The 26564-nt window shown below is 40.9% G+C and overlaps 2 protein-coding genes across 4 annotated transcripts; one reads left to right on the top strand and one right to left on the bottom strand.

The window, feature by feature from the left end:
- Window positions 1–6643: 6643 nt before the first annotated feature.
- On the top strand, window positions 6644–15826 carry LOC307253374 (myosin light polypeptide 6; the record flags this gene model as incomplete). Of its 3 annotated transcripts, none has more annotated exons than XM_080031391.1 (6): window positions 6644–6820; window positions 10453–10480; window positions 12760–12903; window positions 13077–13250; window positions 13627–13704; window positions 15231–15826. In XM_080031391.1, 6 exons carry the CDS (start codon window positions 6644–6646, stop codon window positions 15257–15259), a joined length of 630 nt encoding a protein of 209 aa, XP_079887517.1. In that variant the 3' UTR covers window positions 15260–15826. The 3 variants fall into 3 exon arrangements, with proteins under 3 accessions (XP_079887517.1, XP_079887516.1, XP_079887518.1); XM_080031390.1 differs by lacking the exon at window positions 10453–10480 and adding an exon at window positions 10207–10234; XM_080031392.1 differs by lacking the exons at window positions 6644–6820; window positions 10453–10480 and adding exons at window positions 9703–9798; window positions 10207–10234 and having other exon boundaries at window positions 12760–12909.
- Window positions 15827–18778: 2952 nt separating this feature from the next.
- Window positions 18779–26113, bottom strand: c1ql4a (complement component 1, q subcomponent-like 4; the record flags this gene model as incomplete). Its single annotated transcript, XM_080030979.1, has 2 exons — window positions 18779–18958; window positions 25568–26113. The coding sequence occupies 2 exons, from the start codon at window positions 26111–26113 to the stop codon at window positions 18779–18781; spliced, it is 726 nt and encodes a 241-aa protein (XP_079887105.1).
- Window positions 26114–26564: the final 451 nt, after the last annotated feature.

Below are 26564 nucleotides of genomic sequence, written 5' to 3'. Positions count from 1 at the left end.
AGTCTCCCACAATCCTCGTCGGTTTCCCCAAATGACTGACTGACTAACAGAGAGGGAATTGTGTCCTGCTCCCATTCAAGCACTAACATAGATAGGCAGCCTTGTGGAAGAGGTCATGGTGGACACATCTGATATGAACCAACTTTTGGCGAGTTTGCATGATTTGAACATGGATACTCGAAAATATTTATGTAAGAAATTACATTTTTAACAAAGTTGTGCAATCCATTACAAGTGTATCACTTTTGCAACAATAGATGCAGAAGAGATTGTTGTGGGTTGTTTAGTTTTTGGTGATATGGCTGGCCAAGATGCATACAATTCAGGCATGACTGAGTAGTCCCAAAACGCTTTATAACTCCAAGAGACCTGTACCAGTCTTGCGTTATAGCTTTCTAAGTGCTGCTGTTGTGAGTAAAGGGATTACCCCCTGTACAAGGAACAACAACTACAAAAACACTGCCACAAGTGAGTTGTCTATCGCTCTTGTCCCCTGGGACTCAGTGTGGAATGGGAGGGTTTTGTGCGCTGTGCTGACAGATGGGTCCTTGTTTCTGTCTTTTTTCTTCATCTCTATCTCCCTCTCTCGCTAAAACACAGACACACCCTCACACACCAAGACTGCACCAACACAATAGGAATTAAAGCTCCACATGCTCCCTGAACCGCTCCTGAAAGCTGAGCCCCTTGTAGCGATCATAAAAGATGGAGGGAGCGTGGATTTGTGAGAGGGGTTGGTGTGGTAAGGGGTGGGGGTGATGTGGCACAGGATGGTGAGAATAGAGAGATGAAAATTTTTGTGTTTTCAAATGGAAATCAAAAGTTTGGTTATGACTGCCTTTTGTATTCAATACAACACATTGTGTTAATTTCATCTGTAGCACCGTTGACAGATCAAAAAGTTTCTAAAGCAAGTCTATACATATGCACTTTATATGACTGTATTGTTGCTATTCTTTAAATGCGTGTGTTTAGAACTCCCAGAGCTCAGTAAGCTTCCGCTTCCCATTTGCTGCTCACTGAGGCTGAATATGGTTACTTTCCTGTGGGAGAGACTGACGGGCCGAGTGGCTGCACACAGGGGAACATCAGTCTCTCATACACACACACACACACACACACACACACACACACACACACACACACAAAGAAATCATGGACTTTTAACCTCAGTTAAATCCCAGAGGATAACTGATTCATTTAAACATTGATGTTTTTCTCTATGTGAAAACCCAACTGTATTAATCCTGGAAATATACTGCATAAATGGGCATTTATAATTTTGCATTGTGTCTCCCGCAGCCAACGCTCATCACATCTTTACATATTAACAATCAAGATACATTATGGCTGTAGACTACTTGTAAAATTAAAAATAAAAAAGCTGTGTGTGAATTACTGCCCCACAGACAGGTGGGTAATTATCTACAGTACATCTGAAATATAATCCCATGCTGTTTGACGCCAGCATTTGCTTTGTTGGTAAAAAAAAAAAGGGTTTCCCATAACCATAAAACTATGATGTCAAAAACACGGCCCATCTCTCTTTAGTTCCCAAAGTGTGTTTTGATTAAATCTATAGCAGCATTTCATCAAAGCAATATGAGCAGATTGTTCGCAGCTTATTCCTCTTCCTTTAGGCTAATGGCTTTGGAAGACATTCCAATCGGGCAGAAATGTAGCTACAGAATGGGAATCAGGCCTGAGGGCAATTCTCACTAAGTGGGGAGAGAGCCATTAAACAAAGGTGCCTGTGGTTTCATATTCGGGATACTTTACAACCTCCGTCCCAGGACATGGACTGGGGTTTTGGGTGTGCTGTTATAGGGAGCAGGAGAGGGGGGAGGAGGATCCATCTGCCATGCTGCCGCTCCTCTGGGAGACGGGCATATCCCAGGGGTGTTTTGGAGAGAGAAGGGCTGAAAGGATTACACCCAACCACTAATCAACGACGGTAATCTGTGGGCCCCCGTACAAAATCCCCTCCGATCCAAACAACAATTTGGGACAGAAGATAAAACCTCAGTCGTGCATGGGACAGTTAAAAGATGTTGAACAACCTGACAAATGCAAGAACAAAATCCAGGTGATTTTTTAATTGGGAGAATCAACTGTGGAGGTGTGATTGGCAAAGAGCCATGGTTTGTATCTGTGATCAGGTGCAAGTGTCCCACAAGTGGCCTGGTCTGATTCCCACTGTGACCATTATGCAAATACAGCAACTAGACGAGCCTGCAACATAAATTAGTCTAACGGATAATAACACTTCTCTAATCAAATCAGGTTGCAAAAGGGGTTTTCTTTTGTTTTGGTGCGAAAACAAAATATATTTCAATTTATAATTGTAAAAAATTATGTCTGCTTCACATGAGTTTTTTTAGTTTTTTAAGTAGACAATGTTTTTCATTTCTGTAGACAGGAATCAGGAATCATTTTGTCTTGAAGGTGAACTTCTACCAGCTGATATAATGCAGTCACAGGGTAACCCCTGCAGAACAGTTTTCCCTGAGTCTTCCAAATACTTTGTCACACCAGGAACCTTGCAGCCTGCTGAGCTGTTGCCCTGCCAGGGCTTTCCATCCAGTGAAAGAATAGCAGGGAATCCAGTTGCCACAAGTTTTATGGTCCCTTGTCAGAATGGTTTTGATGTCTGGGGCCTGGGTGGGGTCTGGATCTGGCAGTGGTGGGTTTAAAGCTCCACAGGACTAAAGAAGAAACTGCCTAATGATGGTGCCAGTCCTCCAGGGCATAGGGAACTGGAGCATCCTGGCCTGCATCTCCTCTACCTCCTGCAGTATGCCCATTGGCTAGGCGGCCTCTAAGCTCCCTTTCCATATCCTCATTGTTTAGTGGGCCCAGCACCGTCAATATTAAGCCTGGCTAATGTGATCTAGAGGCAGCTGGAGCAGCCCCGATTATTACCATGACACAGCCAACTGAGGGGTGTAATATCGTTAAAAATAAATCAGGTGGTTTGGAGATTTGCTGTAGCAGAGGGACTTTGAATGGCATTAGGTGGGAGAACTGCCATAATTTCATTAGTCAGTTGGGGCACCTCAGAGGATCTGTTGAAACATTTCCTTTAAGTTGGAGTAATTGAATTTGCTTTCACAACATGAAAGACAAAATGAAAGACGGGGAATGATTATGGAAATTCTTCCAATAATGTGTCTAATAATTTTTAAAATGAATTTCAGATATGTTAAGAACTATGCAGACACCTGAATATTATAATAGGGTAGGCCTAATATTTCAATTTCGTAACATGCATTGTAGGCAATCTGTTTAAAATCGGATGTATAGGATATCCCCTTTGTTGTTATTATTAGCCTCTCTTGGTGGATTATTGTTGCAAATAAAGAGGAAAACGTGAGGCACTGCTAATCTTCTTAAACTGCTTGACACTGAGCTGTCTGCTCGGCAGACCTGCCAGCAATCAGTTGGCAAGTGAATAGGCTGCAGGCTGAAAGAGTCTATTAACATTTTTAAAATTATATATACGTACGGTGTATATATTTTTTTAAATGGAAATATATGGCCTAATATTTTGATATTCTATCATATAATCGGGGTGAAGTCGGGATGGTTGGAGGTCCTCTTTTCTCATTTTGCATGTTCGATCCGTTATTAAAGCGTCAGGAGTGCCGTTGGTCTCGCAGCGAGGGTCTTCTGTTGCTATTGTTTTGACGCTCGAGCCGCATAAGCGGTGATTTCAAGGCCCATTGAGTGCGCGATGGATCGTACTCAAAGTCCGCTGACGAGTGGACAGCATCGATTATTGGAGGAGCGGATAGCGTGACGCCTTAAGTAGTAAATCTGTTTCGCACAGTGACGTTGAATTACAGTTTTTCTCAGTCGCTTTGGTGCTTTTCTCAGATCAGAATGAAAATTCTCATAACTATTAGTTCAACCTCCGCAACATTTAGTCATTTGAGCACATCATAGTAGCAATTTCTCCTTCCTCTGAACAAATTGCAAATGCTTTTGGACATGTATCAGTTGCTTTCATAAAATTATCTGCTGTTTTATAACATTGTCATTTGCTTATGTCATGTCAGTCAAAATGAACTATACTTATGGATGCTGAATTGTCGTTCCCAATAAAACTAATAGTCTTCATTGCATTGCTTGAGTCATTACATACAAAATTGTTGAACTAGTTATCAAATTCTGTCAAGCAAATTTTATACCTTTTCTTTATCATAGATACTTTCCTCGCTGCATTGCAAGGGATAATATCCGTTGTGATGTAGATGCAAATATGTGACCAGACAGACAGGAACGTCTGGATGTGCCAGAATGATTTACCTATATATGTTCAGTTACAATATGTCCTGTTATATTGTTCACATTTGTGCACAGCTCTACCAAAAGGGTGTTTTTTTATGTTTGTTCTAAATAAGTGACTGAAGTGTATTTTTCTTTTGCACAATGCTGTAGAATTGCAAAGAGCATATACAGTAAAAATGTGAAACATATGTATTCAGTGTCTTGTACTCACTTACTCCCCTAACTACAGCAATGTGTAACTTTACTGTAGTTTTCAAATGGCTGTACAAGTAGTGTATAGTGCTGTCTTGAGCATTTTCAGGTAGTGTCACCAAGTTCTGACCTTTTTTATGCATTGGAACACTGAGAGAATAAACTGTCATAATGAAAACATTACAAAGCCGTTTGACTATCTTGTTCAAAACGATGGTGTCAAGACTTCTCATTTTGATGACACTGGCAGTTTCATTGACATGAATACTTGCTTTTGAGGAATAGACTATCCATTTTGAGCAAGTGACATACTTTTGCAGGTTATCCACTAGGTTTTGCAGTTTGCACTAATTGTTTTGAGAAATGCACTAACTGCTGTGCAAATGTTAATAGTGATGTGAGAAAAGCACCAAAGCGACTGAGAAAAACTGTAAATAATTTAACAGCGAAAGAGTGTGTCATTCATAAAATAACAAATGTTTTGCTGAATAACCCTTATGGATGGATGGATGGATGGATGGATGGATGGATGGATGGATGGATGGATGGATGGATGGATGGATGGATGGATGGATGGATGGATGGATGGATGGATGGATGGATGGATGGATGGATGGATGGATGGATGGATAGATAGATAGATAGATAGATAGATAGATAGATAGATAGATAGATAGATAGATAGATAGATAGATAGATAGATAGATAGATAGATAGATAGATAGATAGATAGATAGATAGATAGATAGATAGATAGATAGATAGATAGATAGATAGATAGATAGATAGATAGATAGATAACTGACTGAGATTTACCCTATCTATGTATTTAAATTTTAATTTAAAGCAAGTGGAAGTCATTAACTTTATGGGTCGTATCTTCCTGCTATGTAATAGTGACATCTAGTGGAACTGTTTGGAATTGCTGTCTTTCTTTGGCTGTAATGTGGCTTCACCACATAACATACACGATGCATGATGTGTGTACTGCGGAGTAAAACTGGAAAGTAAAAAATAAAATACGGTTACAAAATGAATAAAATATGCCATTCAAAATGTCTTTAAAAGTATTGAAGAATGAATATCTAAATGTACCTAGAGTGAAGTATCCAAGGAAAATGTAGGCTACTCATCAGGCGACATAATGACCCCCGTCTGTGTTTTATTCAGTGGTGGAATGTAACTTTACTATCAACATCTGCTGTACTTTACGCAAGTACTGTATTTAAGTTAGAGGTACTCACTTAATTTTTATTTTTTTCATCATTGTAATGTAGTATATGGTTTGGATGCCTATTTATTTCATACAGTTTGACTTTAATCTATGGATCATAGTTTATAAGATGATATTCTATTTGAAATCTTTATCAGCAGAGCAGCCATACGAAAAGTATGAATTATAATTTATCCATGTGATCCATTGTTATGTTTTAGCACAAGCCAGATGGCAACCTTTTGCTTACTTAAACAAATAAAGGACAATTGTTTTAAAGTGGCAAAAATACAAATTGTGTTGCAATAACATCCATGTATGCACATTTAATATGACTGGCTACTTGAAGTTCCTTAACCTTCAGAAAAGGTTTCTGGGCATATTGCATCAGTGTCAGTAACTCTAGGGATTATGTGGAGCTGGGACATATTTATTCCAGAGCAAGCTTTTATTAGCTGCCAGATTGGTTATTAATGAGGGACTGGAACACCTTTTCACAAACATAAGATGATGTCAGTTAGGCTAAAATTTGGTTGAACCAAACAAAACTGTTCACATTGCTAATTCCCCCGACCACCCCTCCTCACACGCACACACACACACACACACACACACACACACACACACACACACATTTCTGACCCAACTGAAAGCATGTGCTGGAGTCATGGAGTATGGTGCTTTCTTTATCTATTTTTTATATCTCTATTCTACACTCAAGCTTTCATCATCTTCACTCATCCTACGCTTCCCAAATTCACACATGCTGCCTCTCAATCACCTGCCGGTCCCAGGAAACACACACACACACACACACACACTGACACACACATGATATGCACAGCTGACATACTTTACCTCATAGCTTGATATCACCTCTTAGCAGCCACAGCGGCAGCTTGTGCCGAGTTCTGACACTATACGCTTTGGCTGCTGAGGGCTTTGGTAATGGCTCCTAAAAGAGAACCCTTCATTAAGAAGTCTTCTTCACCAGTGACCCAACCCAGACTGGGTCCTCCTTACCCCTGCCTCTCAGCGTCACCTGCATCTCCAAAAATCAATCCAGAGCAGAAACCAAGAATGCTCCGTCCCTCGGATTCCCCATTTGACCCCAGTACTTTGGAGGTGAGTGGAATGATTTACACTGTAAATTTTACAGTGTGCTTTTATAACAAAACTAATGTGGGGCATTTCATAAATCAGGACTTTTTTTTACATATCTCATGTCATATTCATCTATTTTATTTATCGTATTGTTTTTAGGGATCTTAGCTACGATAGTTTTCCTCAGCTAAAGAAACTCAATAGCAGTTGCCAAATGTCACTTAGTTCTGTAAATAAAATAAAAATATAACATGCTGATTATTAACAAAGTAGCTGTTTAATGGTGGCATGAAGAAGCTCTCGGCGTGAATCTAAAAAAGGCTCAATCTAGGCTAAGCAAAGAAATGGGGCACTGAAAGTGAGGCCGTCAGTCAGTCAGCGGCCTCCTTAGGGGAAAAAGTGGCCATTTCCTGCCACCGTATGTGCAATTTAATCAATCAGGAAATGTAATTCTGACAAATTCTGACAAGCTACTTGTGACATACATACCTTGGATTACTAGGAACGCAACAAAACAACAGACACCCTTATTTACTACTGGTAGTGAGGAGATTGTTATTTATCGCTCTATTAAAAATGTAGAGGTTTTACTTGACCAATTTTTCAAAACTACAAACTGGCTGAGAATAGAATCTGTCTCTCTTGTGACTAAGATAAACGATTGTGATATAAGTCACAGAAAGAACCTGACCAAGCTGAGGCACATTGTTTATTGTTATCAGATATGTACAGTAGTCAGTATCTTAAGTGGCATACAGACAGGTCCATAAATATTTGGACATGGACACAATTTTCATAATTTTGGCTCTCTACACCACCACGATGTATTTGAAACATAACAATCATGAAAAGGAGACGACTTTCAGCTTTAATTTGAGGGTAAAACTATCTACATTAAAATTCCCCCCTTTTTAATGGACCAAAAGTAATTGGACAAATCAAAATAATTCTAAAACAAATTGTCAATTTTAATATTTAGTTGCAAATAATTTGCAGTCAATGAAAGCCTGTAGTCAGGAACCAACACTGGAACCCATAGATGCACCACCAAGCCCCTTTGGGCAATTCATTTCAGTAAGTGAAATTAATGCTCAATTGGATTCAGGACAGGTGGATCATGAGGTGGGTGTGTCTGTGTCAAAGTCAACCATCAAGAGGAGACTTCACCAGAGTAAATGTTCACCACAACATGTACAGGAAGACCAGATTGGAGTTGGCAAACATCCATTTCAAATCCAATATGGTGTTGTGAGCCAAAATTATGAAAATTGTGTCCAAGTCCAACTATGCATGGACCTGAGAGTATATTGGTTGCCGCCTACCTTATACGAAATACAATGTTTAAGGCAATAAGGCATTGAGGACATTACATTAGTCTATAAAGACCTTGTGTCATTATTTCACAGTTTGTCCAGTTGAAAGATCTATTCTCATCAACAATTTTTTGTTCAGAACTATACTTTCAGTAGTAAAATACCCTGCCTCCAGCACATGCCTTTTTCACAGCTCTTAAAAAATTCATTTTGAAGGATCCAAATAATAACAATAATGTATGTAAATTCTTATGGTCATATACAATTCCAAGACCCATTTCTGCAACCCATGGATGTTAATTTAAAAAATATAATTAAATATACAGTATGATTTTAGTAAACTACTGTTGGTAGCAATAAAAAAACATTTTTAAATTGTATAACTCCAAATCATCAGTGGTTTTAGGTAAAAGACAGGCATAGGTCAATCAGATGAAACATTACCATGAAGAAACTCAATATCTCTAAACACTATAGCGATCCCCACCCCACATTAGACTTTGTTCTAATCCGCTTAAGCTCAGTTGAAGCTTTTGCTTTGCAGCCACCCTCATGTGCTAAGTGTTACATTGTCTGCACTGCATGATGTTATCAAGTGAGACTGTCCCATTTAGCATGTTAGGTATGTGGGCCATGTTAAGACACTCACTTCTGCTTACAGGCACGAGAGGGGGGAAAGCTCCTGCTGGGAAAACACAGCGCTCTAGCTGGGCTGGCTAAGATGTACATCAGTCCCTGACCTCGCAGGCCTAATGTAATCCATCATTCCTGCACGACTAGACATTCACATCCGTAATGCAAAGCCTAGCAAAGTCCTTCACTGCAATCATGCATTAATTTACCGTTAAGCAGGCTAAAAAATATTACCAAAGTCAAACACACGTCCCAAGAAAAAACCTCTTTAAAAACATGTCAAATGCAACACACCTACCTTAACATTGACTGCTGATTACCTTGTAGCGTTTAGGGCAGCCTACAAGGAGTGTAACCTTTACGATAAAAAAAAAGTTTACCTTTGAAAGTTCTTAATTCAGAAAGCATCCATATGCACGCCTATTGAAATTTCAAAAGTGTAAATACTTGACACAGGATGTCTCACTCCACCCAATCAGTATCTAGTCCATGTGCATTGGCCTCAAATTTCCCATTCACACAAGTTGTGCTATCAGATTCCTGCATGTACTTGCAAATCTGAGCCCTACACTCAGATTTGAGGTGAGAACAAGAAGCAAGGAAGAGACGCTTTTGAGGTGTTGGGGCCTGCCCCTTATAACATAGCATAGCATAGCATAATAGGTGCTCTTTAATGAATTCATAAAGGTAAGGGACAGGCCAGTCAGAAAAGGTGAGCCTCTTGTTTTTGGTCTGTTAAAAATTAATTCCAGCCCTTGGGCCTACATTCAGATTTTACCCTAAAGTTGTTTATTCCATGTGCCTGTCATCTAAATCTTAAAATGCATAATTTAAGCCGCTTTAAGGCATATAATAAATGCACTGGTAATCACAAACCATACCTACACCTACATTGCTATATATGGAGTGTGGCTGTTCGGCCTAGCCTGCCCTGACTTCGTGACGTCATGACGCACGGCCGCTAGGGTTGTCTCACCCTGCCTTTCTCTGCGAGCCGTCACACATTCTTTGGTTTGCCGACGCCTCGGACACACCTCAGCCGACACAGCCATGGTGGGTTTTATTTCTTGTTCCTTCGACTTAACTAGCCTTACCACCGAAGTTGTGTGATTTGCCTGTTGCTTCAAGAAAATCGTTCAGCTTTGTGAAGACGTTAAGTTGAGTTTTGCATATCTGAATTAGCTCGCTGGACGCTAGCGGAAGTGGAACTTTTCAGACGCTAACAGTTAGCTTACACGGTAGTTAAAGTTAACGCTCATACTGTTCGCTAATTAATGTCACCAACTTACTTGCGAGTAAATCAATCACTGATGAATGTGCTTTTGCCAGAGGACATCTGGTTTGAGTGTATCTAACTAACTACAAAATATGTTCCAAAAGCCTTTGAAGTTGACCGAAGCTAGCTCTGCAGTGCGCTGCAAAGGAAACCATTTTCATGTAGCTTAATTTCTCTTTGAACAGTCTGACTTCAATGAAGATCAAATCCTTGGTGAGTTTTGATTTTGTGTTCATTCTCCACTTGTTCAAACTCGCTTGTTACGCATGCCTTCATTCTTGCTTGGTTCAGATGACACTGTGTCCCCTATCTCCTCTTTCGCCCAGCTCTATGCCCGCCTGTCACTGTATTTGTGGTTTTAGGCTAGGTTTTCCCTCTGTATTTCCGTACTGTTTCACCACTTTCCACTTGCAACTGCTTGTCCTTTCCAGATTGAATTTAACCTGGATCAGATTCATGGTAAGTCAGTGAGAGCGGCCCGCCTTAGCACCCAAAAACTGATGGCTATCTCGGAATGTTTAGGGTGTGATCTGCATGTTGGGTTTGGAAAAAAGTCTGTTTGAAATGTGAATGAGTCCCTTCGCACTGTTGTTTGGTTCATCAAGCTCAGTCACATTTGGCATATAACGTTTAATACTTGCCAGCTTTGTGTTGCCGTGTTTGTGTATGTGGTTATATCTTGCACTAGCAGTACGTATAAAGCCAAACATAGCCAGAGCTCATATCTGTTCTCCATAAGACTTGGTCTGTTATACTGTAGCCATTCCTGGTTGTGTCAGTTTGCCATAAACTTTGCCTGTTATCTTCCAAACGGCTCATCTCGACCAGTGCCCTTTTTTGGTGGTGTATACAGTATGGTGGATGGTTTTTGTCCCAGGGCTGCTTTGTTTAATCACCATTGACATAATAGGCTATAGCTACTCTCACTCTCCTCCTACTTTCCTCCACTCCTCTTAATACCAAATATGGTGTTGGGAAAAAGTGCTCACAAGCCAGAAGGGAAGAGGCACATTCCTCAGAACAGGAAAAACTCAACAACAACAGTGCCTGAGCTTTTTAGGGGAATAGCTTGTCCCAATTAGGAACAGACTGATGCACAGATATTGTGTCATTTAAAAAGCATGTCTCACTGATAGATAGATTGCTAGATTAATGCTAAGTGTTTGGTTTTGTTATTGAGCCCAACTAGAATGCCTTGCTGTTAGATCAAAGCTACATTAATCTCCCTCTTAATCAATGCCAAGATTGAATCATTGCTGACACAGTATACAGACTGTATTATCTGTGTAAATCCACTTACAACACGACAACAAATACTCACTCTGTGGTAATGTGGATGCTCTTAAAGGCACAGGAAGCTCACTGCACTATTGCATTTTCAAAAATACTGTGAATTGAAATATTGATGTATAACTGGAGTTGTCAAATAGTGGGGATGTCAGAAAAAAAACGCCTTTTTTTTAAAGTTTGTGAATGTGAATGCATGTTCCGAGTCACCTGCAAGACCATTCTGACAGGTAGACTTCTTCTGAATCTGGTAAAACTATTTACTCAAACTGTGTGAACTACTGATAAATTAATCTTTTCTTTGCAACCATAAGATAAATGTGTGGTTTTAGTTTTAGAGATGACACTGGATTGAAATTAATGAACATTAACTGAACAGTATAACCTTCACATTGTTTAATCACATTACTTTTGTGTGTTCGATCTTTATTTTTTTTACTGAATTTGTTTAATTATGTGTTGTCAAATATAATTTTTTCAAATCCGATTCAATCAATACCTTTTTATTTTTTTGTCCATTTGGTAATTCAAACTAAGCATTACGATCAAGGGCAACTTTAAGAGTGTCAAATATACACCCTTCAGTGTAACCCCTTAAGACATATTACATGTTAACGGTTAAAAAGAATGTATCTATCTACTCCACATTAAGGTCACTATGGTGAAGAAGTGCTGGGGACTATTTAAAGCTTTTATCCATTGCCATAACTCTGTAGGAAATGTGTCAACTTTTGTGTAGACTTCCATCAGTTTGAATGCTCAGGTCCTATTTTAACTTGCTAGTGCTTTGTTTAAGAGATGCTATACATATTTACAATGGCACATTTAAACACTTTCCTGTCATTTGGGCACATTTGCTATCTTTGGAAATGTTATCCAAAATTATTTGCATGTTCAAACTACAGCAGAGATGACAGAACATGTAGTCTTCTTGCATTATTGAAGTTATTTGAGGTGATGACTAACATAAATATGCAGCATTTGCTGAATTGAGGAAGTTGTTTTCAATGTTCACTAGCAGAATACAGAGATGTTATTTAGTGATTTCACCACACCCTGCCCTGCAAATGGCTGTAGTAATGCCATATTTAAATGAAAGGAGTTTGGGTTTTGTTATGCAAGTTGAGTGTTTGAGCAAAGCATGTCCGTACACACCGAGTATAGGGTTGCTTATAGAAGACAGTATTTGAAACCTATGCAGCGTATTCGATGTGGTGCTGTGTGGCCTTTCTGCTTACATTAAAAGTGTATAGAATTTATAGGCTTAACCACTTTTCATTATCTGGGCTTTCTCTCGTTTGTTTTCTTCACAATCTGTTTTCTGTCTCTGTTATCTATTCGCAGTTCACTTACTATCTACATATCCTTCCTTCAAAAATTGCTCATCTCTTTTGTTTCTACAATTATTAATTTCCTTATCCTAATTGTTCACCTGCCTGTGTATCCTGCAGAGTTTAAGGAAGCATTCCTGCTGTTTGACAAGACAGGAGATGGGAAGATCAGCTTCAGCCAGTGTGGGGACGTCATGCGGGCCCTGGGACAGAACCCCGTCAACGCTGAGGTGCTCAAGGTTCTGGGCAACCCCAAGGCCGAGGGTGAGGGTCAGCACTTTAACTTACTGGGACTTATGTCCTTTAATGTGTGTAGTAGATTATCACTGTGCTGAAAAATTCCAAAAACTATTTATATCACAGTTTCAATGTCTAACCCTTTTTGCAGCTGAAGGCCCAGAGAGTTGTTTTAATACATTTGTTTTTTCTTTTTACAGAGATGAACGCCAAGATGATGGACTTTGAGCAGTTCCTGCCCATGTTCCAGGCCATCGCTAAGAATAAAGACCAGGGCTCCATGGAGGATTTTGTGGAGGGACTGCGTGTCTTTGACAAGGAGGGCAACGGCACAGTAATGGGAGCAGAGCTTCGTCACGTCCTCACCACGTTAGGCAAGTTACATTTTTATCACCCAGGAATAGATATCTGGGTGGAATGTCTAGTTTGTTACATTGTTCCAAGTTTTCCAACCAAAAATACTGTAATCCCCACAATGGATAGATATAGTATCAATGCAAAATGTTATTTATTTTACTGAAAACATAATGCAAATGGCATGAAAAGTAAATGCCTTACATGTTTGTGAATTCATTTCATACCATCAGCCGTTCAAATGTATTTTGAGTTTTTAGAATTATATTTACAAATCTTTTATTTCCCTTATCACAAATGCTTCTGTATGTGTGCAATATGTTATCGCAACAACAAATACAAACATGAACATGTCACGATTGTAATATTAATGAATGTTTTATTTTCCATTTTCAGGAGAGAAAATGTCAGAGGAAGAAGTGGAGACGCTTTTGGCGGGACACGAAGATGCAAATGGCTGTATCAATTATGAAGGTGAGAGCAACAGACAAACAAGACCAAGATGAGATACTTGCTATAATTTGACTGTTGCTTTGTGACATTGCCATTGCCATTAACTTGCAAACTTTTCAATGTAACCATCACAGCCAGACATGAATCACATGGTGTGTGCATTGTGTTGACATGTGAAATAAAGTGTCATTGCCAAGATAATTAATTTGAGGAAAAATGTAGTTTGAAGTTTTGTAAATGTTAAAATTGTTCTAATTCCATCCCATTCTTATCACTGAAAGCACATGTTTTAACTACTAAGTGACTAGGGTCTCATAGAGGTTCTATTCATGTTACTTTCTTCTGTCTGACTTCTTCTTCTTGACACCTTTGGTTAATTGACTGCTTTTAGAGTCCATGTATGTCAATTGCTGACAGTGTGTTAACTGTTCTTCCTCCACAGCATTTGTCCGCCACATCATGTCAGGCTGAGGGCCTTCGGTACGGGCATTCGGTATACCATGAGATGGTACCGCCAAGCTTTCCTGCATTTTATTGCTTAAATAATTCACTCCCATGAAGCCAACCTAACACTTATCTGCCTTAGTTTCCGATTGGCAAACAGGAGCAATGCAATGGTGCAAAAAATAGATTTGACCTGTAGGTGTCCATGGGAAAGCCTGGTGGTCCCTCTCATCTTTAGTCCTGCGGTTTTGACCCCAAGTGTAGCCTCCTGCTGTTCTATCTCTCTCTTCTGCAGCCCTCTCTCTTTGCCCATGGCTGCAGCATGCTCCTCTGCATTTGTCTGAGACTCCCCTGGGGAGTCAAGGGGATGTGACGGAAACGCACGGAAGTGACTGGTCTCATTCAGGGGAAATCCCAGTGGCCATTGTTGAGTTATTTGAGACGATGGTTGTGGAGATTACAAGGCAGCTCTTCTAATCTCAGTTGCATGTCGTTGGTGCTATTTAAAATAGGCGTTTTTCTTCTGTTGGGGTTAGAGGTGCTGTTCTTTTCACAGTCTGATCAAATAGACAGTTCATTGCAAGAAGACACAATTTACATTTAAGTACAGCCACCAGTTTTGGAAGAGTGGACCAGTCTCTTTTCCTACTAACCAGATAATTTGCAATGAGTTGCTCCTGTGCTAACAGATTTCTCCTCTATACTGACGGTTGAATTTTTAGCTGGCCGCGCTGACTGGACTGTAGCTCCCATGATCTTTTCTCCCCTTTTCTCTGCTTCTCAACTAGAGGAAAGCAAACCACGAGGATGGCTTCTCTAACCAGCACTTCTTGGATCATAGACATGGCCAAATGCTTTGGCTGCCTAGGAGATAGAGATGATTAACTCAACTCTTTCTCTCAGTACCCTTCTTAATAAAAAATGTTTTTCCCCCTCTGGGCAAGCAGTATAAGGGGGATCCGTCTCCAAATGCAGCATCTCCCACCCAGGCTCACCAAAGCTGGATGGGGGGCCATGGGGCCACATGCTGTAGTTGGAGGGGGCCTCTGCCCAGATCTAGGCCATGAGTCTAACGTTTGTCTCTTTGTCATTTCTCCTTACAGAACTGGTCAGGATGGTGATGAACGGCTGAAGACAAAGAGCATCCCCTTTTTCTTTTCTTTTCTTTTCTTTTTTTTTACCCTTACACGTGTACCCTTTCTTTGCAGTTAGCTTATTTAGTCCCACCCCCTAGCCTTTTCCAGTGATTCCTTTACACATTTAATTTAAGAAGTGCCTTTACATTCCCCACAAAATGACCCTGGCATGTCGCTGCCAGGTCCATTCACACGTGACCAACTTGTATGCATTCAGGAGTCTTTGTGCTTGCATTGTTTGCAATAACTTTCCAAGATGCAGCACTTAAGGCGACATAAATTGACAATGATATACTGTAACTATTGATACTAGTTTGTCGATGTTTGATGGGACATTAATATATATATACACGTAATAACTGTCAGCAACCTACTGTATCATTGGCTCAGACTTGCTTTGGCTGAAGAACATGTACCTCAGATTCTGCAGTTTTCCGATATATTCAAAGCCATACTATCATGAGGTAGAAAGAGGCATTTCAATTTGGTTCCCATGTTTTTAATGCCCTCCTGCCCCCAATTTTGTTGCTACATCTTAATAAATGTTTTTTCCTGAAAACCCATCTTGGTGGTTGTGACTTTATTCAAAAAGGCGCAAGATTTGTAGTTACTTTTTCTTAAGTTTTTCAAAATGCATTGATGTATGTCCATGGACACAAGGGGGCAGTGTTGCTCCTGGAATCTGCTATGCCATGTTAAAGGGCCACTTAACTGTAACAATATACAGTGTGTAATACAAGAGGAATATCATGTTTTAATCTGTCCTTTTTATATATTTTTTATTATTCTTTTTTTAGCCTGAGAAGAATGTGAAGGCTTGGAACTAATGTAAATATAATCCATTATTGGCTCTCGGAGACAGTTTAGTCCCCCCCCCCCCCCCTATTGTTTGCAATGTTTAAGGACACTGATTACTGAAACTTAAGCCTAAAAATATTTTATACTTGAAGGCTGTTGGGAAGCTTTCTGACCTTTTCTTCGTCTTTCTTCACGGGCAGCCACAACTATTTCCCCTCATTAGGCACCAGAGCTAGTAGACTGTTGAGCTTATGTGTGTGGGGTAAGGTTCAGGAGGGTGTCATAGTCCACTGCTGAATAGGTTGTCTACTAATTACTCGGGGTGTGTGTGTATGTGTGGTCGATGGAAGTCAAGGCTATTGATTATTTTAATCCTCCTATTTGTGAGTCTGTGATCCTCGTGGCTCTGCATTCGACAGGGGAATCACTAATGGGCCTCAGCGCAGCCTGTCTCAGACCTCTCCTCGTCCAATTAACTTTCAACTGGAATCTGGCAGGAGAGAGAGCCGGGGGCTTGGCCCAAGCATGGCGCGGCTACATCCCTCTTACTCTGCTCAGGAGCAACAGATTCACCAAATCCTTTAAGTCTAGAAGGTCATCAGCTCTCTACTTTAATTAGACATGTTTTTTTTTTGACCAATAATCTTAAGATTCATTCTCTTTAACATGGAGATGATGTCTCTCTGCCTGCTTTAGGAACTTTAAAAGTGGTTATAATGAAAATAAAAAAAATAACTGGGCATATTCACTGTGTATAAAACCATACAAACTAGTACATACATACTGACTAGTTTTTATATCATGCGTATAGTTGTGTTTTTTTGCACAATCCATCAGATGAAAGACACCCACAGTATGTTACAAATCAGTCATTTCATGCCATATTTAATAAGGTACACACACTGTATAAGTAATTTATAAACCTAGAAAAGGGAATGGATCAGAAATACGCCAACTTAGATTATATTCTTTGTTTATTTGACTAAAACAAAATTGCTACATAGGGTTATAGGCCCTACTGTTAATCATCACATAGACAGACAGTAATACGTTAGGTTAACAGTGAATCAGTCGAAATAAATTTTCCAATTTTATTTAAGGAATATTTCTTCTTATTGGCTCATCGAAAAGGCTGAACCAATTTGGTTTGTTTGTAGGCTACAATTGATCACTATATTGTTACATTTAAAATGTATGCATCGTCTGGATTTTGTGGATCCTGGGTGTATTATAAGCAGAGATCAATATAGTCCTATTAATGTGTGTGTCTTGGACAGTGTCTTAAGACATATTGAAAATCCATGTTGCAGCAGGCAGTAGCTGTGGGCCGCCACTGTCGCTTCGATCTCAGCTGTTAAGTCTACGGAGCCGTGTCATACAATCCAATTCTCCGAGTCGCGTTCACTTGCAAATTAAAAATGAACAAGGGTCTGCGTGTGTTTATGACTGTATAACGTATACATATGCCATTTATCCGACCCTAAACTTCACCACGCCAAAACAACAGGCAAGAACACTGACATGGTAGGTATATATATTTTAATAGCAATTGTCTACTCACTCATCCTATTCGACAAACCGGACAGCCCAGCCCAGGATTACTGTGTTTATACATATGATGATGCTTTGACAGGGTCTCTCAAAAATGTGTTAATACAGCAACATTGCTGTAATGTATTGTACAACTTTGAATTTAAATAAAACACTGCAGCTGTTACTTTTCTCTGCCACATTATATTTTACAGTATGTATTTATCACTCATACACATTGACATAACGTCACACACACACACACATACAATATTGTCAATAATGCACTTTGCAATTAAGACTTCATCACACACAATAAACTGTGTTGCGACGTGTTGCCTTGTTACATCAATATGTTTTGTTTTATCTTAGTGTGTGACATCAGGTGTCATAATGGGAACAGGAAAGAAAGGTCAAACGTTTGAACTTATTCAGACGGCCTTATTTGAATCACTTCTGCCCCCCAATGCAGTGGTGAATGACAACAGGCTGTTTCATGTGGCTTAATTCACATTAGGAGGAAAATATTTCACAATGATGATTTTGCAAAATATAGGCAGGTTATTCGATCAGAGGTCACTGGTACGGAGAGCAGGAATGTAAAAGGTAAATACTGTGTAGGTCAAGACTGGAACACAGCGGGTGTGCATTTGCCTCAGCTGAAGTCATCTTTATTAATGGCGCCCTCACCACCATTATTGCATTAAAAAACAGGTAGACTGATGGTGTTTGTTATAGTCAAGTTCTCACAATGTAAGTTAATATGGAACACATAAAAGTATTTTAGAGCCACGACGTGTGATCGTTATGTGCACCTACTGTACACATTCCGAAATTCGTATTTGCATACAAAGGGCTTCAATAAATGCAACAGCTCATAATGATTGGCCTTTAAAATCACACTTCTCGTCCTAATTCCATTTATCTCCGACTACAGAACCACACTTCTGTAGTCTGTTGTAATCTTAGTGTGTGTGTGTGTGTGTGTGTGTGTGTGTGTGTGTGTGTGTGTGTGTGTGTGTGTGTGTGTGTGTGTGTGTGTGTGTGTGTGTGAGTGTCTGTAGGTGTGCATTCTCGTGTATAGGTGCCTTCATTTGCATACTTTTACGTCTGAATAAGTGTGAATATGTCTATGCGTATGTCGGTTGTCGGTTGTCCATTCTCCACTGTGCGAGGACACACCATATTCAGTCCGGGTAGATGAGGAAGCCAGAGAAGGTGCTGTACTTGTTTGTGTTCCCTCCGTGGACCTTGCCTCCGTCCAGCTGCACACACACCTCATCGCCCACGTCCAAATGCAGGATCACACTGTTGGAGGCGTAGTCGTAATTCTGATCAGCGTCCTGAGCGATGGCGCTGGCTCTGACCTGTCAGCCACAGAGGACACACACGCATTGACAATTAGAAACATGGACGAAACTGAACAAACACTTGCAAATGTCACCGCCACTTACTCAACAGCTCCAGGGAACTTTTGCAGCTCTTTAAAAAAAAACAAAGCCACCATCATGTCTCATTCTGTTCCTTTATCGCATTTTAAATTTTTGCTGGCTTGGTCACGATTAATTATTAACAGCCTTTAAATGAGACACTCTTAAGAGTGACATCACCTCCACATTCACACTGGATAAACAGATAGATGGGACTGTGACCTGTGACCCTCAGATGTGACCTCAGAACATGGCCTCTCTGCCTATTATTGATCAGCTGGGGCCGGGGCTCAAAATGAATGTATAAAAATGGACGGAGGATGGGTTGTGGAGATAAGCGGACTCACTGGGGACAACAGGTTGCCTTTGGGGAGAAAAGCTGAGCCGAGGAACAGCATCACTATCCACAGCAGCTATTGACCTGTTGCTTGTGATCCTGGGCCAGCTCAATATGCATGATATCGAGTGGCTATGCCGCAGCCAGACACTTTCACATTTGCATGCTGTGTGTGAGTTTGGTTTTATTGACCGGGCAGCAGTGGATCTTTACTTGTTTGTTAACACATTTAATTGGGTTTACTCATTGTAGACGTTTAAACACACATGGCTAGATTGAGTTACAGCTGAAGAGGACATAGAATCTTCCTATTTATTATTGTACTTTTAATCTCGCAAGCAAGATACCAATTATGTATTTATTATTTAATGTTTCATTTTCCAAAAGTGTTATCTAAAATAATACCTTTTTTGCAGAACAACCCTTATGGATGGATGGATGGATGGAAAAGTAGAGATAGATAGATAGATAGATAGATAGATAGATAGATAGATAGATAGATAGATAGATAGATAGATAGATAGATAGATAGATAGATAGATAGATAGATAGATAGATAGATAGATAGATAGATAGATAGATAGATAGATAGATAGATAGATAGATAGATAGATAGATAGATAGATAGATAGATAGATAGATAGATAGATAGATAGATAGATAGATAGATAGATAGATAGATAGATAGATAGATAGCTTTGCAGTGAGAAACATAGCCATAAAACACCCCATGTGGACTACACACTCTGAAATCTAATAAAACAAGACTGTTGCTGTAGTAGAGTATAGAGTATCTGTGGTCGGTTTAACTGTGTGGCTGTTGAGATGTGAAACCTCTGGAGATCTACTTCTCTGCTCCCTTAATCAATCGGGTTTAGAGTGGACAGGGACACACTTTTCACTGGTCACCACTATGCTGTATGTCGGATGCGGCATCCATGACCCGCATCTCATTTAAGGGCAACCTGCAGATTGTGTCTGGGAAATTGAACACAACTCCAGGGTTGATAGATAGAGAAACCAAGTGCTCAGACCAGGGCAAAATGGGTAGGTGCTGTGGGCATCTGTGTGTTTTTTTTGTAACAGTAATTCAGTCTATGTTGCTCAGTTATTGACTGTTTTTCAAATTGATGCATGCTCATTGGGGAGAAAGTGGCCCTGGTGATGGGAATGACATGATGGCAGTTGAGTTGCAGATCATATTCTGTAGCTGTCATGGGGATGTGCGTGGCTTGTCTGGCTGCTGACACAGATTGAGTGCTCCCACCGTGGATGGACAGTGAGCTAGACACTAGGCCACTGATAGCTGACATATGTCTGATGATTGGAGCGACTGTTATTGACACATCCTCCTTAGGAGAATTTTAGGAATGCAACCTATAGTGCGTTCACCCAAAATCTAAAATAATTAAGGACTACAATGGAAAATGGGTCAAATATAAAATAATTAAATAAATCAATTAGAGTGAATTGTTTATCTTTCATAATGTGGATATCTGGTTTATTTTTTGGATTATATAGGGCTTCAGCCTATTCCTTTTTCTGTCAATTATTGTGGGAATTTCAGAGCTATTTAGCTTTTCTCGTTGAAATAGCAGAAATACAACACATAAATCAAAAAATGCATCTCTCTTACAATAGCCTATAGGTAGCAGGCACTTAAATAGAATGTGGTTAGTTATCAATATGTAATAACATGTAGTACATACAAAATGTATACTAAGAATTAGAAAAAATAAGCATTAAATCTGTTTTATAATCAGACCCATACAAATTATTTTTGTTGTTGTTAAGTGTTGGCTTCCGTCGTGTAAACCAGGTTGCCCAATTAGTATAATTAGTAAACACTTAACATAATCTACCCTTTCGTAGGCCCTCGTAAGACCATCTCTCAAATAACGACACCAGTCCATTGTCATCCGTAAAGGTTATATTGTTGTTTTGCTTGACGTGTAGTGACAAGCCAATATTACATTTGCATCTTTGGCTACAGCTGACAGTGATGCTGTTGTTGTGACTTGCCATCGACACCAGGCATATGTCATGCTTCTCATAATTTTTTCCGCCAAACAGTGTAACAGAGGAAGATGTATAGGGAGACCCCGCCCCATCCCCCACCCCTAGGCCTGTTCAGATGCTCATGACTTAATGCATGGAAGAGTGGTGGAATTCTGCGGGAAAATAATATTCATCATCACTCGGCAGCACAGAAATAATTTTGCCAATATATGATAGATGAATTGGTACTTCAGCTGATGTTCTCGATGTGTGCGCTGGATAATGAAAGACATTTGTAAATGCAGATACCAAACAGAGAGGCTTTTGAGGAAGGAAGCCGCGACAGGATTAGACCTTGAAGCTAACAGAGGAGATGGTTACGGCCGGAGTACACACAGACTGATCCTTGTGAAGCAGGCTGCACACTGCGCTGATCCTGGAGCTGGGAAGGGCTTTTGAGCCGTGAGGCAGGGGGGGGGGGGCAGGGTTTGCCTTTGGCTGTCTCTGTCTCCACCTAGCCTTTTCATAATAGGGCCTCCAGCAAACACGGCAGGGAGCACAAGGGGCCACAGGCCAAGAGCAGGAGGGAATGGTGGTGTGGGGAGCAGCTGCAGTGTCATTTTATGCAGCACACATGGATAGACAAAAAGGAAAGGGGGGGGGACCAAACCAAGGGCCAGAGGGCTGAGGGAAATGGGGAGAGACGGGGGCCTGGAGTAACAGGCCGATCAAGCGAGGCTATTTTGTGGGGCCGGGGAGATGTGGGGTGTATATGAAGTCTTGTTTTTTATCTGTTGGGCTGTGCTCCACTGGTAATAAAAGTGACAGGATTCATTCACTGTGATATACTGACCTCTTAGAGCGGAGACAATAGAAAAGTAGCTGTTAAACTTACCTAAGGGACTCCTCCCGCACATGGCTCGGAGGCTGGTGGGAGGGTGTGGGGCGATGTTGTGGAAATAGAATATTTATTGAATAGGTTTTCCCTTCTCCTCTGGGAGCCAAGAGGATAACATGACAACAGGCGACTGTAGCATTGAGCCGTACCTTGGATTGCTATTACCTGCCATTGGGTATTACAGTCTGTTGCAGTTTAATGGTCAAACCTGTGCACGAAATGAAAAGAGATTGACTTACTTGGGGGAAAAAATTACTGTGTTTCATCACATGCACATTGTGATGTTTTATTTTAGAAATCTTATTGACCAAAGAGACACCATTTGGCTTGCCTTCATGGACACAGATGTTCCTATGTATCTGATTATTTCTTGCCATTCGTTCTCAGACTAATTAAAGTTAAGTCTCTGTGCTGGGGGAAGTTAATACAGGTAGCAGTCATTACAGGGAGCCATGACATTTGAACACTAGTGTGAAATGACTTGACCTTAAACTAATCTATTAAAAGAGTCCACAACAGAAGAAATGAGAGGGAGATAAAATGTTAGCTGAGCCGGCTTGTATCTATTTGTCTGCATTGCACGTTTTATTAAGAAGATTTAATATACATACAGTATACTGAATATAAATGTGGTGAAGGGTGAACGCCTCACATTTCAATTAATGAGGGGTAAGGGAGATGTTCTGTTGAGATTTTGCACACCATATATTACCCCCCTTTTAAAAGCGTAGAGCATGACAACAGACTGTCTTAATAACATCTGCTGCTAAACAGGAATATTGAGTAACATGCAACTCATGTGTCTTGGACAGTGATTTAGGAATAGAGTTTTTTTATATAAAGTTATTTACCAATGAAAAGAATACATTCATAACTAAGCATTATGAGCAACGATAGATATGAAAATTCAATAATTACGTCTTGTAAGGAGTTAATATGGATCCATCATCTTCCCAAACTAGTTTACCAAATTCGCAATGTGTGTGTCTTGTGTTTCTTAACCGTGCAAATAGCATAACTCATGGGTTGAGCGGCTGAACAACAATAGGGTGTAACCAGTGTTGAGCAAATACTCACATCCTACATCGCAATTGTGCCGTAAGTCGATGGCCGTCGCATTGCAAACACAGAAGCAACTGAAGACCCCCTTCAATCACAAATCCCTTGACTCTGAGGCCCTGTCATGCTGCAATGATTGGGGAGAGAGCAGGTAGGCCTTTACAGAGAGGGTATTTAGTGCAGGTAATAGGTATTGGATCTAAAGGAATCCTATGGAGGCCTTGTCGCTGTAAGCACATCCTCCTGACATTGCACTCCGTGTCACAAGTCACGGCGTTTTAGCCAATACAATGTGCATATTATAAGTTGACATAAAAGAATTGTGTATGAAAAAATGTCCAGAGAAAATCTTATTGGTATCCAGAAAATAATTAATATACTGCTCTCAAATCCGGTCTGTCAGCAATTTGGTGCATAACAATTTGTAATCCAGTTTAAGGCTCTCTCTCTCTCTCTCTGGCCGGCCTTGGTCACTTGTCAAGCCCAAGACGTTGTTGAGCGGGTGTCCATTGGTCATCGTGCATGATCTCGTCCTGGCCTTCACCACCAGCCTCCCTGATGCCTCGTATAGCAGCCCATTGTCTCCACACCTCCATTAAGTCATCTATCTTCCTCTGCTCCACCCCTGATCTTACCATCAACTCACTTGTCTTGTTTTTCTCCCCCTTTCACTGTCTCCAAGTGGACGTCTCGGCATGTCCCTGTCAAGTCCTGTCTCTTGTGTGTCAAAGTTACATCACAAACGAATACAAATGGAAATACAAATGGCAATGTTTTTCTCTTCTCTTTTTTGGGGGGGGGGGGTGAGGGGGGTTAAAAAAGCCCAGTCGGCAGACAACAGATCCAATAAAACCTCAGCAACTACGGCAATGGTAAAAACCGTCTGTTTGTTTCTACAGTCAGGGGGAATGCAAACTGTTAAGACATAGTGCCCATTTAGTAAACCCGCCTAGCCAGTGACTGACAGGCAAAGTATGCGCCTGCCTCGGGGCTTCAATAACTCCAAACATGATCAGGCATTCCGCAGCACTTCATTTGCACTCCACTTTCATCTAGCAGACGCTCTGTGTGGGTAGATCCCTGTTAGGTGAACTTTTTAAGGAGGCCACCTGACGGGCGCCACACGGACCTGGGTGAGGTTAAGTGATTGAGTTGAGTGAAAAGATAATTAATGGAGAATCAATGAACATGCTTGGGAGGGGTTAGGAGAGGAAAGTATAGCGGGTGTTCGGGGATCCAATCTAAGGTGTATCAATTATTTAGCAGGCTAAGATGACTTGAATGACAATATAGGACATTATTAAGCAGGCAGCCTTAAACACATATTCACCGTTGTGGTCTCAAGCACACACTTAATCAATGGCTAACGATGAAGGGTTTAAAATATTTCTTTTTTTACGTCTAACCAGTTCGAGTGTAATTGAGCCGTTCTAAATCAACCTTATGATCAACTGTGGTGCTAAATCATACAGTATGTATGAGTGTACATTTGGACATGTGCATGTCTCGACAGTCCTTGTTACACTACTTGCTTTAAAAGTGAGATCTGAGAGTATTTGCATTTAAAAGTCCTTGATGAATGACTGAATGAATGTAAAAAGCAACTTGAAGAATGTGTTCCTGTATTTTGCCGTCCTCTGATGAAATCCCTGTGATTTATCCCACTTCTCCTCTCCTCTTCCCCCCATCAGCCCCTCTGTCTTTAATTAGTGTCTGGGGAATGAGGGAGTGGATGAGTGGACTGTCAATTTTACGTTCATTATTTATTTAGCTGAAGTGTAAACTGCCTGGTCTCACGTTCTGACAGACGTTTCTCCTGTGCCCTTTTGCACTTTTGTTTAGGCGATAATCAAGCTCTATGTATGATATGTACTAATTAGACTGACTGTTGCCTTTGGTGGCGGCAGGCTGCATTCTGCCACTTGTCATTTAGATGCACGGTACATGTGGGAATGCATAATATCTGTGGCTGTGATTTTAGACTGTATAGCAGGAATTCCCCTTAATGAGGAGAACGGTTGCCATTTCATTCTTTGGCTGTCATGTTGCCACCTGCAAAGTGGAATGTGCTCTGAATGTGAAGAGCTCAATGTTATGGAGGTGAATGTGAGTCAATGGTAACACAAGACGGTCAACAATGAAAAGATTATGTTGCTTGGTCGTGTGTGTGCATACATCCAAAAGACACATCCATACAGACCCTTTAGGGTAAGCACACACATCCATACACGCACATACACACGCATTTACTAACCAGGCCGTTCTTCTTCAGGTCCGCCCACATGCTGGTCCCATCACCGCCTCTCATTAGAACATGGTAGGTGAAGAAGTAGATGCCAGGCAGAGGACATGTGAACTTCCCGGTGCTGGGCTCATAGTAATTACCCACATTCGTCACCACGTCATCAAATTTCAGTATCTCATTCCCCTCGTGCTGTTTGCGTAGCCCTGCGTAGAAGGCGATCTTAGGGGTGTAGAGTGAGGGAGAGTAGCCACCAGGACCTGGACCCGGGGGCCCCTGTGGCCCTGGTTTACCTGGCTCTCCAGGTGGCCCGCGTACTCCTGGAGAGCCAGGGACGCCCGGAGGCCCTCGGAAGCCATTCTTTATCTTCTTCCCAGAGTAATCCTGGGGGGGAGGGGACACTGCTGTGAGCTCCTGGCCCGGCTGAGACGTGGTGTAGGGATCACATACCATCCTGCAGCTCCCCAGCATCTCATAATGACTCCCTGTATTTCCGCTGTTCCTCCCTTTGGTTGTGTGGACCAGCAGAGGAATGGCCACCAATAGTATCAGAACCATGGCCACACCTACAGCAGCTCCTATCACACGTTTCCTGCGGCTGAGCCGCGAGGCGGCCAGCGTCAGGAAGTCCTCTTCCCCCTTGGCTGGAATAGTGCCGGCCACGATTAAGCCGCGCAGGGAACCGGTGCAATATGAAAAGCTGAACCAGGATGTGGGGAGTGGAGGGGAAACAGTGTATTACTGGGCTACCACAGAAAAACACAAAATGGCAGACAACTGGATGAGAGAATCATAGAAAAATGATAAAGGACCCAAGGGACCAGGGATCAGGAATTTAAATGTCTATAGTTCAAAAGACGAAAATCTTACACACCACAATGTTTAAGGACATAAACACAACAATCTGGATGTCTCAGATTTGTGGTGACACACTACGAAAAACATAATTTATCTGGTGATGTCTGGTTCACCTTTTTTGACTTCCCCTGTTGTCCTCCGGTTCAGTATA

This window comes from Ammodytes marinus (genome assembly GCF_949987685.1).
Source record: "Ammodytes marinus genome assembly, chromosome: 7".
NCBI classification, from domain to species: domain Eukaryota; kingdom Metazoa; phylum Chordata; class Actinopteri; order Uranoscopiformes; family Ammodytidae; genus Ammodytes; species Ammodytes marinus.
This window is presented reverse-complemented; position numbering and strand designations above follow the sequence as displayed.